General features: G+C 44.3%; 1 protein-coding gene across 2 annotated transcripts in view; it reads left to right on the top strand.

Annotated features, from left to right (window-relative positions):
• Positions 1-455: 455 nt before the first annotated feature.
• The window catches only part of PLA2G4A (phospholipase A2 group IVA), a gene marked incomplete at its 5' end in the record, with an annotated part of 60,069 nt that continues 45,123 nt past the window's right edge, over positions 456-15,401 (top strand). For both annotated transcript variants that reach the window (XM_080348568.1, XM_080348567.1), the window contains 2 exons: positions 456-488; positions 6,640-6,721. In XM_080348568.1, coding sequence (XP_080204694.1) covers positions 456-488; positions 6,640-6,721 — 115 coding nt within the window. The remainder of the gene's footprint in view (positions 489-6,639; positions 6,722-15,401) is intronic.

Raw genomic sequence — 15,401 nt, 5'->3', positions numbered from 1 at the left:
ATACATTTGATTGGATGTAATAGATAAATGTGATTGCTTGATTCTTTTGTTTATCTGTAGAGCTGCTAGAAACACTTGAATGACTGGAATTCAAGATACTTAGTGCATACTCTTACACTATGGTAGAAGATATAAGCACAAGAAATTTCTCTAGTTCAGGCAAGTAAATAGCTATACCTCTATAACTTATATGAAATTAAGTTCTTGGTAAACAAGTGAAGTGTGGGAGCCTTCCTAAAGTGGAGGGACTAATTTGCTCTGTTACAAAACATAGTTCAAAAGGAACATACGAATTTTTATTCTGTGATTTTTATGATTCTAATTATATTTTTTTCTTCGTTTAACAGTTAAAGGATCCGTCATACTGAACTCTGCTTTGAAAAACTGAGAAGCCTCTTCTGTGTAGAATTGAAGGAGACATTTGACAGTTGTCTTGAAGAAAAAATAAGGCAAAAATGTCCATCATAGATCCCTATCAACACATTGTGGTAAGTCATTTTGAATCTTCTGTGTATACCATTGTGTATATTATTTGTCTTGTGTAATGTATCCTGTTAGAAGTTACTCTGAGTATGCAGCATTAGAGTTTTTGTTCATTCCTTAAAGAAGTGGTAAGTGTGGTTAGAGCAAACTCCTTCAGAAATGTATTTGAATAGAATTTGGGAGATTCAGGTTAGGTTTTCAAGAGCATGTCATGGCTTGGAGTGTAGTTGCTCATGTGTAAGTCACAATGGAATCCGGGCTCCTAACAGCCTCATGGGTGTGATATTGTGGGGCTTTGTTATAAAGGACTTGCCTGTTCAAAGTGCTTCCTCGAAGTGCCTGGAGTTGACTATTTCATACAAGCTTTTCCACATGCTGATTGTCAAACTGTAGCCTACAACAGTAAAATCACGTGTTTAGCTCTCTCCTTTATGGCATAATTTGGTTTTTGTACAATTCTACTTGCTGAATAATGATTTTTTTTTTCCCCCCTTTTCATAGTTGTAGATAAAGGGATAAGTTGGCAATTTTTGCAAATTTAGATCTTGAACTAGTGTGTGTCAGTGGTGTTGATTCAAAGAGAATCTTTGGAATATAGCCTCCGAATTCTACGTGAAGGTCCGTGTTCCGTGCCGCTCAGCTACACACAGCTGCCAAGAACTCCTGCTCCCTCCTTCCCTCTTTGTTCCAGCGTTATTGCTGTGTCCCTTGTACCAGCCATCAAACCATGGGGCTGGAGTGAGCGCAAGGGAAGGGGACAACATGTGAGCACAGCCTGTAAAGCAGAAAGCAGGGGTGAGGGAAGAAAAGCTTCCATTTGTATAGCAAGGCAGTGGAGCGGCTCAGCAGCTCATTCGGCGCTGGCTGCCGGCTGTAACATTCACATGGATCTTTGCTGCAGTGACTTTCCAAAGTAAACACTGAAATGGCAATTCCTCCTCAAGCTGAAGTCTTGAAACAAGCTGGGTGTGTTCCTATCAAGCCGTTTTCGTAACAGTCCCAGAATCTCATGGCAGGAACAGTGATATGTGCTTGGAGGTAGTTACCCTATGCTTATGGTGTTGAACTTTTACATTGCTAAAAATACAGCGTGTGCTTCCTTGAAATGATCTCTTATCAATTCTGTGGTTTCTACCCCACACAGTCACATCCTTCACATGAGTCTGCAGCCAGCAGATGTCAAACTTGTGTTTCACTCGCTCTGTAGTTCCATGAGCGCTGCTGTGAAGGCAAATTTGGGGTTGATGTCTGTGTTTAATGCTGTCAGAATAATATGTTAACTGCTTTCTGCATCAGTGCCCTCTCCTGGATGGAATGCTGGAACTGGTCTGTACCTTTATGGAAGAATAAGGCAGTCACTTGTATTTCATCAAATCATTCATATAAGATCTTTTTATATACAGATGTATATTCCATAATGAACAAAATGCAACATTATAAATAGGTGTAGTTACAGTCCTGAACTGCTTCTCTAGGAATGCTGCTGATGCAGGAAAGGAGAGAGCTGATCCTATAATTGCTTGAAAAGTGAATGGATGTCCTTGAGGTTTCTTAATTGAAACACTGAAATTGTATGGAAAGTTGTATGAAAATGTATAAGTCAAGGGTAGCAGGTTAATATCAATGCAAAAATGTAGAATTGTTTAATATTTGACATTAAAAGACTCAAAAGAATTCTGCATATTCCAGCAGCCCTTCTGTTAGCTATGATTTGTTTTCCAATTCACAAAGTTACTCCACGTACAGACAGAACCGACTGTTCCAAAACGCTTTTTAGATTCGGAGAATAAAGAGTTAAAGTGTGTAATACATCTTCAATTACACTGATATGGGGGATAAATATTATAACAATGGGAAGAATCACTTCAAGATAAAATTCGTGTGTGAGAGCACAGATGTTTATCATAATTTTAATACTCTGTGAAAGAAGAACATGGATTATATGAAAAGCTGTTACTTAAGAAAACAGGCAAACATCTTCATTTCTCCACCCAGTCATCAACTCAAGTGTACTTGATGCCAAGGAAGTAAAAGTAATACACAATTGCACAATTTATCTATACCAGAGCTTCCTGAGGGGTATTTTGTGTGCGAGTATATCTCCTGATTGAGTTACCTTTTGTGACTCAGCATTCTGGGATAGGAAATATATTATATTCAATGCATGCAAATCCCAGCAAGCATGGAAAGTTTGTGGGTAAAACCTGATAGTGTTACAGGAGATCTTGGCGTGTTCTTCTGTTTCCCGGTCCCGAAGTGGGAAGGCGATGTGTACATACGAATGCATTAATATTTAAAACAGAGGAAATCGGATAATGAGGGAAATTTTACTGGAAGGAAAAAGAGCAAAGGTGGGAGGAGAACAAAGGAGAAAGGAGGAGGAGTTGGAAGGCTGTGGTGTGAAAACAGGACATCTTGAATCATGAGGAGCCTTGGGAAAACTTGTGGGTGGATCTACAAGGGGTGGATGGGACCCGCAGAGTCAATACTGTCCGCAGGAGTTCCCATAATGCAGAAAATCCATGGTCAGAGAGGCCATATTGAAAACTTTTAAAATCTCCTTTGTTTTCTAAATTTATGGGGAAGTAGGAAGTGAAATGAAGCACATATGTCAAGCTAGGTCACTGTGGGATGATAGGATTTAGTTTTCTGAGTTAATGATGAGCTTCTGAAACCTTCAACCTGGCTTAGATTTTTAAAGGTATGCAGGTGTTGCTCCACTCACTGTTGCAATGTTTAAGTGATTTATATAATACATTGTCTCTTTTTCAGAAGTGATTGAGGAGTTGGCAATGTACAGATGTTTATCAAGACTTACGGTGAACATAAGTCACTTTAGAAAATGCAGCTTAGTCATCTAAAGCAGCAAGGGCTGGATTTAGGGAGGTATTTAGAGTCAATAGATTTCTTGTGGTATTTGCAGTGGGTATCTGAATTCTGTAGAACTCACTCTTCCAAAAAACTAACCAAGAAATGCTTCTGAAAGTTGTGTTAGCTGTTGATGTAGACGTTTAGGCCTCTTAATTCCCTTAGAAACTGGATCCTAAGTGGAAAATTGCCTCAATTTCCGATTGCACTTAAGTTGCATGAAAAACATTTGGTTTTGGGGTAAGAAAAGATCTAGACTTGTGAGCTTCCTGTGTTTCTCTGTGTATTTTTTTTTAACTAAGAGGGAGATAATTTATTTTAGTACCATTCTGCTGCAAATTTCTTCCAAACATGTGATTATGGCCAAATATTAACTTCGTAATTATAAGCTTCAGTATATTATTTTGGGTGAGGCGTGGGGGAATAAGATAATATTTTTGTTTTGCCAGACCTCTATGTGCTTGCACTCATTTCAGAGGATACCAGATCTTAAGCCAGACTTAACTCCCTTGGCAGAACAACAGCTGGAGTGATGGGGTTTGCTGCTTAAGTCAATAAAAAGCAATTCTTGTGGTGGTATTAGCAAAACAGTTGTGGACTTGATAATAGAGTAGTGATGATCTCTGTGCTGCTGTAATGAGAATACACTAATAAGTGGTGGTTTGAAGGTAGGCATTTTAGTTAAGCTTGCGAGATTCAACTGTAGGACTAGGGGATGCAAGAAAATTACAGCAGTGCTTTTTGTCAGTGAGCATCTTGTCATGTCCCCATTTTACAGCCAGAACTCTGGGGCAACGAGTTCCACAGAGCAGCTGAGAACTAAGTCTGTGTCCCGTGCTTGTAACTTAATTATAACTCCATCCTTTTCTCCGTTGCTAAATGCTCAGTGTTCCCTGATGTGTAGTGTCCAGTGAGGAATAGGCTCTTTCTTAACAGCTGAGGAGAAGGGCAGTGTGTTTGTACTGTGGGCTGTTTCTCTTAATTACAAGGTTCTGTATGACAGAGGAGCTGCAGCAGTCTGTGTGAGCAAACTGAGGCCAGCGCCGTGTTGCGAAACCACCGCTTCAGCGTGTGAAGTGTGGCACACACCGATAAAACAGCTTCGAGCGCTTGCAAGAAGCGAACTGAAAATGAGGGACAGTCACAGTCATCGTTTTCTGGAGATTCACAGCTTGTGAAGTTTTTTGAAGCAGGGTAGATGGTGTGGCTGGGGTAACTTTGTGTAGCTGTGTTACAGTTGTACCAGCTGTTCCCAGATACCCATCCCTGTTTGCTGGGATGGAAAACTATGGACATTTTTCTTCTTTTTGCCATGTGGCCGAGGCAGAAGTTTGTCAGGGAGATCTCCCACCTTCCTTCCCATCCATCTGTCTGTCCACTCTTGGAGGCTACAATGCAAAAGGTGGTGGATGTCACCAAATCATTCCTATGTCTTCATGTCAGCACCAGACACACGTTGCTTTTTAACTTCTTCAAATTCCCACATCTAAGCCCTTTTTCTTGGGGTTGATGGGTCTGAGGTAACAGTCTGGGTTCTGTTTTCCTGCGGCTGGTGAAGCACTTGCTGTGCAGCGCTGATTCCAGTGTGCCACTTGTAAGGTGACAGTTGACTTGGCCACAGCTTTCCCCCTGCCTGCTTACGTGGTCTGCGAACCAGACGACTCCTACAGCTTACAGGGGCAAAATTACAGAGCTGGAATTTGCTGCTGGGTGGACTATGGTGAAATGAGCCGTCACATGTGGGTGATTCCAGCCTTAATGAAGATGCAACCATGCGGTGTCTGGGCCAGCCCGTGTCTGCAGTGAAGTCATTCCCTCGGTATCGCCGTGGCCGTTTTGTCCCGGTTATTTTTGCCGCGGTGATGTGGCTGTGCCCTTGCAGACACCTGGAGCACACACTTGGGAAGGACTTTGTGTTGGGATCATTTGCAGAGTTACTTAATGTGTTCTGACTTAACAGCAAAAGTGCTTGTGAATGTTTTTTAGGGGATTGTTTTTGGCTCCCCCTCTTTTATTATTAATTTAGAAAATGATATATTACCTATAAGAAACTGCCACCATTTTGTTTTTATATTAGAGATCCAGTTTGTTTCTAGTCTCTGGGTGTAAGCATGTTGTAGATGCGCAATAATGAGGCTTGGCTGAAGCAACCAGTTCTGAAATTGAAATGAGAATGACCTGCAGGCAGTTAGGGATCTAGCAGTTAAAGCAGCAGTAGCTCAAATGGAGGCATGTGCCACTGTTGGAAACTAAACTATGTATTGTTGGCTTTTCTGTTCCTTTAAAAAGAGCTTTAAAAAAGGAAAAATGGAACTATCCAGATGAAAACATATGAAGGCAGCGTGAGGCACAGACTGAATTAAGGATGTCTAGTGTCCGATATAAAGAGAATTGTCTATCATTTTAAATAAACTTCAATGGATTTCCTGATTCTGGTCTTTTCCCCTTTTCCTTCTGATTAGAATACTTAATATTTAGTTTTTGTGCCTTGCCGTATGCAGTGCCGATCCTCACAATGGAACTCAGTAGGTTGGTCAAAGTTACATGCAGATAAAGTAAAAACAGGTGTGAGTTACTGACCTCTTAATTATGGTTTTAGTTTTGTTGCCTAATTTCATGCCTATTCCTACGTGCCTGTTTTGCTCAGGACAGACCTGCTCTTAGAAAGGCAGCTCCTGCTGTGTGCTGGGCTTTGCAGGGAGCAGGAACCTCCAGAAACCTCACGAAATTTGGCTGCGAATGTTTTAACAGCTCGCTTTCCACCCTTCTCTCCATTGCCTTAAGGACACTTGCACTTTGAATATTGCTGTGCACTAAACCGGTGTATTCCAGGCATTACTAACTCTATCCCTTGCATGTGCAGTATGCATACATCTGTTCTAGAACGTATACTTGGAAATAATTGCAGCCATTGTTTTTACTGGGGAAAGATAATTACAAAGACGAGCGCACTGTAAAATAGTCCCCTCTTAATTTTTTTCTTAGTGTACCAAGTTGCCCCTGCCTGACTAAATGCCTTAGAGCAGGTTCTGTGGAGAGGAGGAGTGTTATTCATTGAGATGAGTAGGTGTGGCTGCAGGAAAATCAAGTAACCCTTATATGAAGTCTCTGACCTTTCAGCAAAGCTACAGGGCGCAGTTCAGCTTTAAGATGCTCTATCCAGTATGAGTTTCTCTTATATTTTGACTGGGTGATTTCTCTCTCTCGGTTTTTGGACAAAACGAAACCTGTTTTGATAGGTGGTTTTTGGTTCTGGAGCTTAATCACCTCTAACTCTCTGACTTCCAGGTGGAACACCAGTATTCACACATATTCACTGTGACAGTCAGGAAAGCCACAAATGTCACGAAGGGAGCATTTGGTGACATGCGTGAGTATTTCTCTTTATACTTTGCCTCTTTCTTTTCGGAGACTGTTGCCACAGGCAGGGGGAGGTGACACATCGAGCTTGTCACGCGTTAAATGATTGTTAGTGGGTTGGTGGTTTTTTATTTTGTGTATGTCTCGCTTGTTAAAGCTGGGGCGACGTACCCATTTCATTGCTCACTCAACTCCAACTCAGAAAGCCAATCTGCCGCTCCTTCTTTCCATTGATCCGGAAAAGCTGAGCGAGTTGTAAACAATTTGCCTACAAGCAAGCAACACCTACACTTAGTTTTTTGGCTCAGTCGGAAGTGCTGTTCTGAGTGTAGTGAAACTGGCAGCCTTCAAAAGGCTGTGGTTTGGTGGTGGGAACACGTAAGAAGAAAAGTGCAGAGCTCTGCTGAGTCAATGCAGTAAGAAGAAGAAAAAAAAAAGCCTAAAATGGATAAGCAGATGTCATGGTGGAAGTATATATAGGACACCAGCACTTCTTTGCCTTTCTGATGCTTCTGAGCCTCCAGACTTAGTAGCTGAGCAGGAAACCACAAGCAGGAGTGACCCGTGAAAACTCTTGTCTGCTTGTAAGGGGGGAATAAGGAGAGAACTTGCAGCTGGGGCTGGGGGTGAGCATGGTGCCTCGCTCCTGCTTGCTCATCAGGCTCGTTTGACATGCAATTAGCTCGCTCCCAGCACGTTCCTGGAAACTGCTGCAGGTCAAGCTACAGCAGCTGCTCTGACACACACAGCTTTGCTTATGTGGCTTAACTTTTTTGGTTTTTTACATAATTAGTGTCTACTGTTGATATTAAACTTGGGGGTAAATGGGAGGGACAGTTGGGGCTCCTGAACATTCCCATTGCAAGTATGAGCAGAGCCCTGGCAGATGGGGAACAAGGAATTTGGCATCTATTTAGCCTCTGCTGTGTGATGAAGGAAAGGAGTACACGGAAGATGCAGTGGGATGTTATCCTGATGGTCCCCAAGAGGGTCTTTGCATAAGAAGAGCCCAGGAAAAGACCTCAGTTGTAAAGAGTACAAAGGGCCTGCACATTTGCGTGTGTAAGAAAATGGGTTAAATGAAAGACACAGAGGCCGTGTGGGGAACACGGGAAGGGGAGAAAAGCGGTCGCAATGGGGACCCCATAATATGATATTAAAGGAAGAAGAAAGCCAGAAGACCGTGGCATTCCCTCCCCACCACAGGACAAGTATGGCCCTGTAGTATAAATTCCAAATATTACCCATCAGTATAATTGGAATTTTTTTTCCAGACCAAACTCTTATCTCGCCAAACCATCAAAACCAAACAGCTACTCAGGAAGAGCTTTTTATTTCCATCAAACCTGACAGGACTGTGCTCAAGGCCAGTGGAACCTGCTCGGTTTCCTGTCAGGCAGCTGCCAGTGCCCCATAGCCCGAGGCACCTGCGGTCTGGGGCTTGTTCCTGGAGTCCTGGCAAATCCCCCCGAGTGAAACAAACAGCTCATTGCTTCTGGTTTTATTTTGGGAAAATGAAAAATGTTTTTATTTCCCAGGTATATACAAAGCTCGGTGTGTTGGAGCCTGGAAGCTATTTCATCAAATCAGTAATCATGGGAATTACTTAAAGATACAGGAAGCTGTGAGTGGTGGAGGGTCTGTACAGTTGAGCCTATATATATACACACACACATATATATACATTTTTTTATTATTATTTTTTCAATTTTATTTGCCAAAACTGTAACTTGTTGAAGCAATTTCTAAACTTTTGCATTGGGTTTCTGACCGCAAGGATAAGATTCACTTCCACGGAGCGTGGTTGCGATACACAATGTAAGAAGCCTTGGTTGGGCTGGGTACGTGGGTGTTGCTCTCCCATGGTGGGCACTACCAAGCTGGTGACTCTTCTGGTGGGTTTCTCCTAATTGATTCTGCTGTTGTTGCTCTAGTTTGTATAGACAATGAGTGCTCTGTGGGCAGTGGAGGTAATTTTACATTGTGGTGATGATGGAGGTCCTGGGGAACATGAGAGATTTTTGTGTGGTTTTTCTTTTTTTTTCTCTTCATATCAGTCTTGCCAAGACTTTCTGGAAGAGCTGCAGGAGATCAGAGTAAATCTAAGTTTATTAAATATGTGGAAGTGCTTATAATTTTGCTGTTTGTGTGATATTCTTTCACCTGAAGGATTTGAGTTCTGCCTCTGCTCAAGGAGTTTTAGGTGAGAGGTCTGGTGTGCATGGAGGGCCTGACTTCTCTGCCATAGTTACCCACAATTCTGTCTCCTCAAGCCCAGGCTGGGGAGATATGCAGAATTTTAAGCAAGTTTTTCAAGGTTTCTTGAGCTCCTCATTAATGAAGTGCACAAATGGCTGTGTCATCCTTAAAACTAGGTAAGAGGTGCCCACTGCACTGTGATTGCTATAGGTGATGTGTTTCCTCGAGCGAACAGCTCACACACACATCACTGCTGATTCAAGCCATATTTTTGGTGTACTGGGTGGCTGGAACAGCTAGGATAGCTTCCAGCCCTCAGTTCTGATTTTATTTGGCTGAGGTTTCCCATTGTCTCTGCAAGCTTTAAAATGTTTGTAGAGAGATCTGACAAAGACGAGTGATCACATTTGAAGCTGGGTCATACCAGGATCTGAGGAGCTACAGCAGCTGCTTTCATTTTTCAATGATACATCAAAATAAACAAAAATGACACTAGTTGCATCATAGAAATTTTCCATGCAAATGCTTTTTTTATATGAAGTTAATCTACTTACACCGGTTTATCATTCCGTGAGTGTGTGTGGGGATGATAAATGAGATTTCCTGTAAGAAAGGATGACCCAGGATGTTTGGGAGGGGGGTAAAAGTTTTGAGGGTAGACTCAGGAGTATATTCAAGCACCTCCTTGTCTCGAGTATCTGCTCGTTTACCATTGCCTTTGTATAGGAATATTTCCTTTACTGTTTTGACTTGGTTTAATTTTACGATGTCCCTTTCCAGGTGATTCTCACACTCTAGATACTGTCCTATCAACATCCAATCAATTGAGCCTTATCTTTATGAAAGATTTATATTCTGTTTTAGTGGCTGCTGCTCTGATAACTGGGCTGAGCTCTTGTGGACAAGTCTTTTTATGGGCTGGAAGTTTAATGCGATGAGCAGCTGCAGGAGCTGTGTGGTGGGTTGACCTGGCTGCCAGGTGCCCACCAAGCTGCTCCATCACTCCCCTTCCATCTGCAGGGCTGCGGAGAAATAGGATGAAAATCTCTCACAGGTCAAGAGAACAGGGAGATCACTTACCTGTTATCATCACAGGCCAAACAGACTCAATTACTTTAATTTGTTGCCGATTGATTGTAACAGAGTAGGGTAGTTAGAAATAGAACTAAAACCACCTTCCCTCCTCCCAGGCTCAATTTCACTCCTGACTCTTCTACAACCTCCTCCAGGTGGGGCAGGGGATGTGCAGTGGGGGTTGTGGTCAGTTCTTAACGTGTTGTCTCTGCTGCATCTTCTTCCTCACGCTTTTCCCTGCTCCAGCGTGGAGTCCTGCAGCATGAAGTCCTTCATGACCTCCAATGTGGGTCCTTCCCATGGGCTGCAGCCCTTCAACAGCTGTTCCAGCATGGGTGCTTCCCATAGGATAGAGCCCTTCAGGAATATACTGTTCCAACATGGATCGCCCATGGACCACACTTCCTGCCAGCAAAATCTGCTCCTGCGTGGGCTCCTCTCCACAGGCTGCAGCTCCTGCCAAGGGATCTTCTCCTGTGTGGGCTCTACACAGATGTCGAGGTTTTGATTGTGGGGTGACAACAAAACCGTGGCAGATGTATTGTTAACCGCTTCTCCTTCCCCCTTCAGCCCCTCCCCTCTTCCCACTAAGCAAAGGCGATCGGGAGGGAAAGGACGACAGAGAGAAGAGAGTAGTAAAACACTTTTAATTTTTCCAAATGCTACTAATAAGAATAGAGAAAAATAATACAAAATATACAAAACCAATCTTGAAAGTCCCGGCAACTGCTCTGGCAGATGATGGGCCAGCACCTGAAGTCCTGGGCTGGATTCTGCAGCCAACTGGAACTGGATTCAGTCTGTCACTAGGCCTCAGTTCGCAGGGATTACTCGCAAGGTCCTCTCCTAATGTCAGTCATAAGAAAAAAGGTACGAGTTCCTCGTGATCTCCCACTTTTATATGAAGTATGACGTGAGTGGGATGGAATACTTCAGTTGGTCAGTTTTTTGGTCATCTGTTTCTTGTTGCCTCTCTCATGAGATGTCCATCCATGCTTATCAATAAGTTTGCATTCCATTGCTATGTTTACCAAAACAAGTACCTGGTTCTCCAGGAAAATGCAGCTCATGTGAAGCTTTAGCTGACAGGCAAATTCACTGAAAGAGAAACTTGTTTTTAACAAAACCAGGACAACAGGCTGTGGTTTCCTTCAGGTCTTCTGTGGACCTCTGCTCCACCATGGTCCTCCATGGGCTTCAGTGGATCTCTGCTCCACCGTGGTCCTCCATGGGCTGCAGGGGCCAATCTGTGTCACTATGGGGGAACCTCTGCTCTGGCACCGGGAACCACCTCCTCCTCCTTCACTGACTTGGTGTCTGCATAGTTGCTTCTCTGGTGTTTTCTCCTTCTTTTGTGGCTGCTGCGCTGGGTTTTTTACCTTTTCCTTAAATACGTTATCACAGGTACCACTGAGCTGATGGGCTCAGCCTTGGCCAGCAGCTGGTCCCTCTATCTGATGTCTTCTCATAGAAGCCACCCCTGCAGCCCTGCTGCCCAAAACCTGCCACATAAGACCAAGATAAGATGGACTGTCTCAAAATCTGCACATTTTTGGCCAGGATTTATCTTAATAGCTTAGCTTTCTGCTGCTTGCAGGAGTCAACAGCTCTTGCAAAATCACTTCTTCGCCCCAAGCTTTTGGAAGAGATCTTGTCTCCAGTCTTATATAGCAGTACTCCAGAGTTCTTATATAGCAGATATTTAGTTTTGAATCTATTCCAGGTACCGCACTGTACTGTAGAGCCTTCCCATGGCAGTACAAGAACTTGGAGAAAAGGACTAGAATCCCAAACTGCAGCATTCTGGAAGAGAAATGCTTTCAAATCCTTTCCGTAGGATCTGCCCCCTTCTGGATTTTCAGGAGGGTTGGTGAGAAACTGGGCCAAATAAAGCATTGAAAAAAATAGCTCTTTACAGATAGACAAATTTTACAAGAGTACCATCTTTCAAAACACTTGGTAGCATCTACAGAGAAAACCAGTTGTGTAACTCTGCTTTTAATGATCACTAATCTCACTTAATCCTGTTTTGGTTTTGCAGCTTTTATTTGCCTCATCTACTTTCAATGGTATGATAATAAACAGTGTAATTCCAGGCATTTTAAGGCAAAGTCTTTTCTTTGAAGCATTTAAAGTTTGGATAGTTTGTGGCATGGGCACTCAGCTTTTATCCCGGTTTCTGTCCATCTGGTTGGAATTAATGGTGCATTTCCACTGTAGTTCAGCTGCTCAGATAAACGTTACAAGTGTCAACAGAGCTCAGCCCCGGCTGCAAAACCTGCGAATGCAGAGGTGGAAAACAGCTTCTGCAAACAGCAGCAGCCGTTCCCTGCAGGACAAGGAGATGTTCTTCAGCTGTGGTGGTGTTGCTGATGTGGTGACATGGCAAGAATTACATCAAGTCTGTTGTTGCAGTCACTATTTCTCTCTTTGTAGGCCCTTGCCCTGGGGTTGTGCTTGCTATGAGCTGTGCCTCTTGGTGTTAAACTGGCTTATTTAAGCCCAGTCACAGCAGCCTACATGTGCACATGTTCTGTTTAACCTGGGCTAGTTAAAAGGGGAGGAATTGGAGTCTTGTGTGCTTGTATTAGAGCAGGGACACAAGGAGCTCATCCAGGACTAATCCATCTGGTCTGTTAGCACAGCTGGCCAGTCTTGTGCTCTGACTTAGTTACAGCAGGCTTGATTTCAGTCTCGGAGCGTCATCAGATAATGCTGTTCCTGCAAGGCCCTGAAGCAGGACCTGCTTTTTGCAAGGGAGGAAAACCAAGCCATACTCCTCCCCTTTGTCAGCCTAACAATCGGGAGAAAGTAGGTCGGAGTTGGCCAATCTTCCAGGTCCTCCGGGCTGCATGCGTAGATCTTCACGTGGCCAGGAGCCAGAGGCCAACACTGGGGCTGTCTGGTAGGAAGGAGGTAGAAATATTCCCCTTTGGGCCATACTGCTGCAGGCTGTGCCGGGGTGAGTCCCAGGGTGGCCAAGCTCCGTGGGCTTCAGCAGCTCCTTTGGATTTCTCTTCCCAACAGCCCTGTGCTGGTCCATGCTCCATCACCAGCCTCAGCTGCTGGTACGGAAATACACCTCCTTAAAATCTGTGCGTCTTAAAAAATGAACAGTATGAGTAACAACTGCTCATGAAATGTCTACTGCAAATCTCAGTCTAATGTTGAGGCAGCTATAGACATGATTTCAGGTTCCTGGCCACATGTGGTGTTGGGTGAGCCAGCAGCAGTGCTGGGAGGTGGAAGTCGTGTTGGAAACAGGCTCCTGTGTTCTGCAGTGAAACTGCTGCTCTTTCCAGTTGCAAAAATAGCTTTTTGATGAGAACCAAGTACTTGCCCTGTAGTTATTGAGAGAGGGACTGTTTCTGTGTAATGTTAATGAGAACTTCTTGTCATCCCGGGGGAAGGCTCTTCTCTTAGTCCATTACACGATAACATCAAAGCAGTCATGCTGGCCTAGGCCACGGATCAGTCTTGCCCAGTGTTCTGGTTGAAGAACCTCCCTGGGAACTGCTCCTGTTTCATATGCTGTGGTGTCTCCAGGCAGAACTTGGTGGTGGGGCTGTCTCCTCCAGGGAGCTGTGCCCACCCCTGTTCCCCCAATTTGAGCCATCTCCCTCCTTTTAATCCATTTGTCCTCTGTATAATTTGATTTTTTCCTGTCTTTATTTTTATTTTTTAAAATTTTTTCTCCTTTCCCTCTCCTCCCCATTCCCAGGAAGGGCTTTGAAGTTGTGCTAGGGCTGGGCTAACGCCTCTTTCTGAGGGAGAATCAAGAAGAACATCAGTCATAGTCAGATATAAAGGGAAAACATGAGCAGGGTGAGCATGTGTTGCTTTCCTCTGATCCTCTCCAAGCGCTCGGCTGCCTTCAATCAGGGCTGCATGTGCTTCTCATACCCTTAGCAGCCCTTGCTGAGTTTCTCTGGCATAAATGTCACTGGTTTTCCTTGAATCCACAGAAGTCTTCTCACCCATTGCACTTTTGATAAGGAGTTTTGCAGCCTGCTATTTACTGCATAAATAAGACTTTTAATTTGTTGTGAATTTTTTTTATAGTGTGATTTGAAGCATCCTCTGGTTACTGTCTTGCCTTTTGCAGGATGCTAGCAGGATGCTAGGAACAAGCCCAGGTTCCAGTGTAAGTTGGGGAATGACCTGTTGGAGAGCAGTGTAGGGGAAAGGGACCTGGGGGTCCTGGGGACAGCAGGGTGACCATGAGCCAGCACTGGGCCCTTGTGGCCAGGAAGCCAATGGTACCTGGGGTGGGTTAGAAGGGGGTGGTCAGTAGGTCAGAGAGGTTCTCCTGCCCCTCTGCTCTGCCCTGGGGAGACCACACCTGGAATCTTGTGTCCAGCTGTGGCCTCTCAGTTCCAGCAGGACAGGGAACTGCTGGAGAGAGTCCAGCGCAGCCACCAAGATGCTGCAGGGAGTGGAGCATCTCCCGTGTGAGGAAAGGCTGAGGGAGCTGGGGCTCTGGAGCTGGACAAGAGGACACTGAGGGGGGACTCATTCATGTTTACAGATATATAAAGGGTGAGTGTCAGGAGGATGGAGCCAGGCTCTTCTGAGTGACAGCCAGTGATAGGACAAGGGGCAATGGGCACAAACTAGAACACAAGAGGTTCCACTTAAATTTGAGAAGAAACTTGTTCGTGGTGAGGGTGTCAGAGCCTGGCCCAGGCTGCCCAGGGGGGTTGTGGAGTCTCCTTCTCTGCAGACATTCCAACCCGCCTGGACACCTTCCTGTGTAACCTCATCTGGGTGTTCCTGCTCCATGGGGGGATTGCACTGGATGAGCTTTCCAGGGCCCTTCCAACCCCTGACATTCTGTGAATCTGTGAAGCTGTCCCAAGTATCATTCTATACCAAAGAAAGTTCTTGAAAATAACTAAATGTGTTCATTTATGTATGTCTGACTGATCATGTTCTGAAAAGGAGGAAAAAAACCCACCCTCATTGACCTTCCTTATCTTCATTGGCGCAAAAAGGAATGCATTTGTAAAGCCTGTCACCATAACCAACGCTATCCAAGTTACAGGACAGGTGCCACCCAGGGCCCACCTGCTCAATGCTGTGACAGATAAATTCACATGCACAATCATCCCATTCCCTCGGTGCATCTGTTACCGTCGCTGACTCAGTGCTCTGCAATCTCTTCTTTGGGCCCCTCGGGGAAATGCCTGTAACAACCCGACCGAACAGCAAGGAAACAATTCCCAGGTGTCGCTTCACTTCTCAATTTCCTGTAGTTGCTTGTAGTAGCAATGTTGAAGGTTTTACCAGCATGTCATGTTTACATATCCAACCTATACTTAGCTATGGTTCTCCCCAGCTGGGACAGCTCCAGGTTTTTAAAACGTTCCTGACAACTGTCTGAATTAAAAAATCAAGAGAAGAGCCTCTTCTCCCTC

This window comes from Nesoenas mayeri (assembly GCF_963082525.1).
Source record: "Nesoenas mayeri genome assembly, chromosome: 8".
Lineage (NCBI taxonomy): Eukaryota > Metazoa > Chordata > Aves > Columbiformes > Columbidae > Nesoenas > Nesoenas mayeri.
The sequence above is the reverse complement of the archived record's forward strand: the minus strand, read 5'-3'. Positions and strand labels throughout refer to the sequence as shown.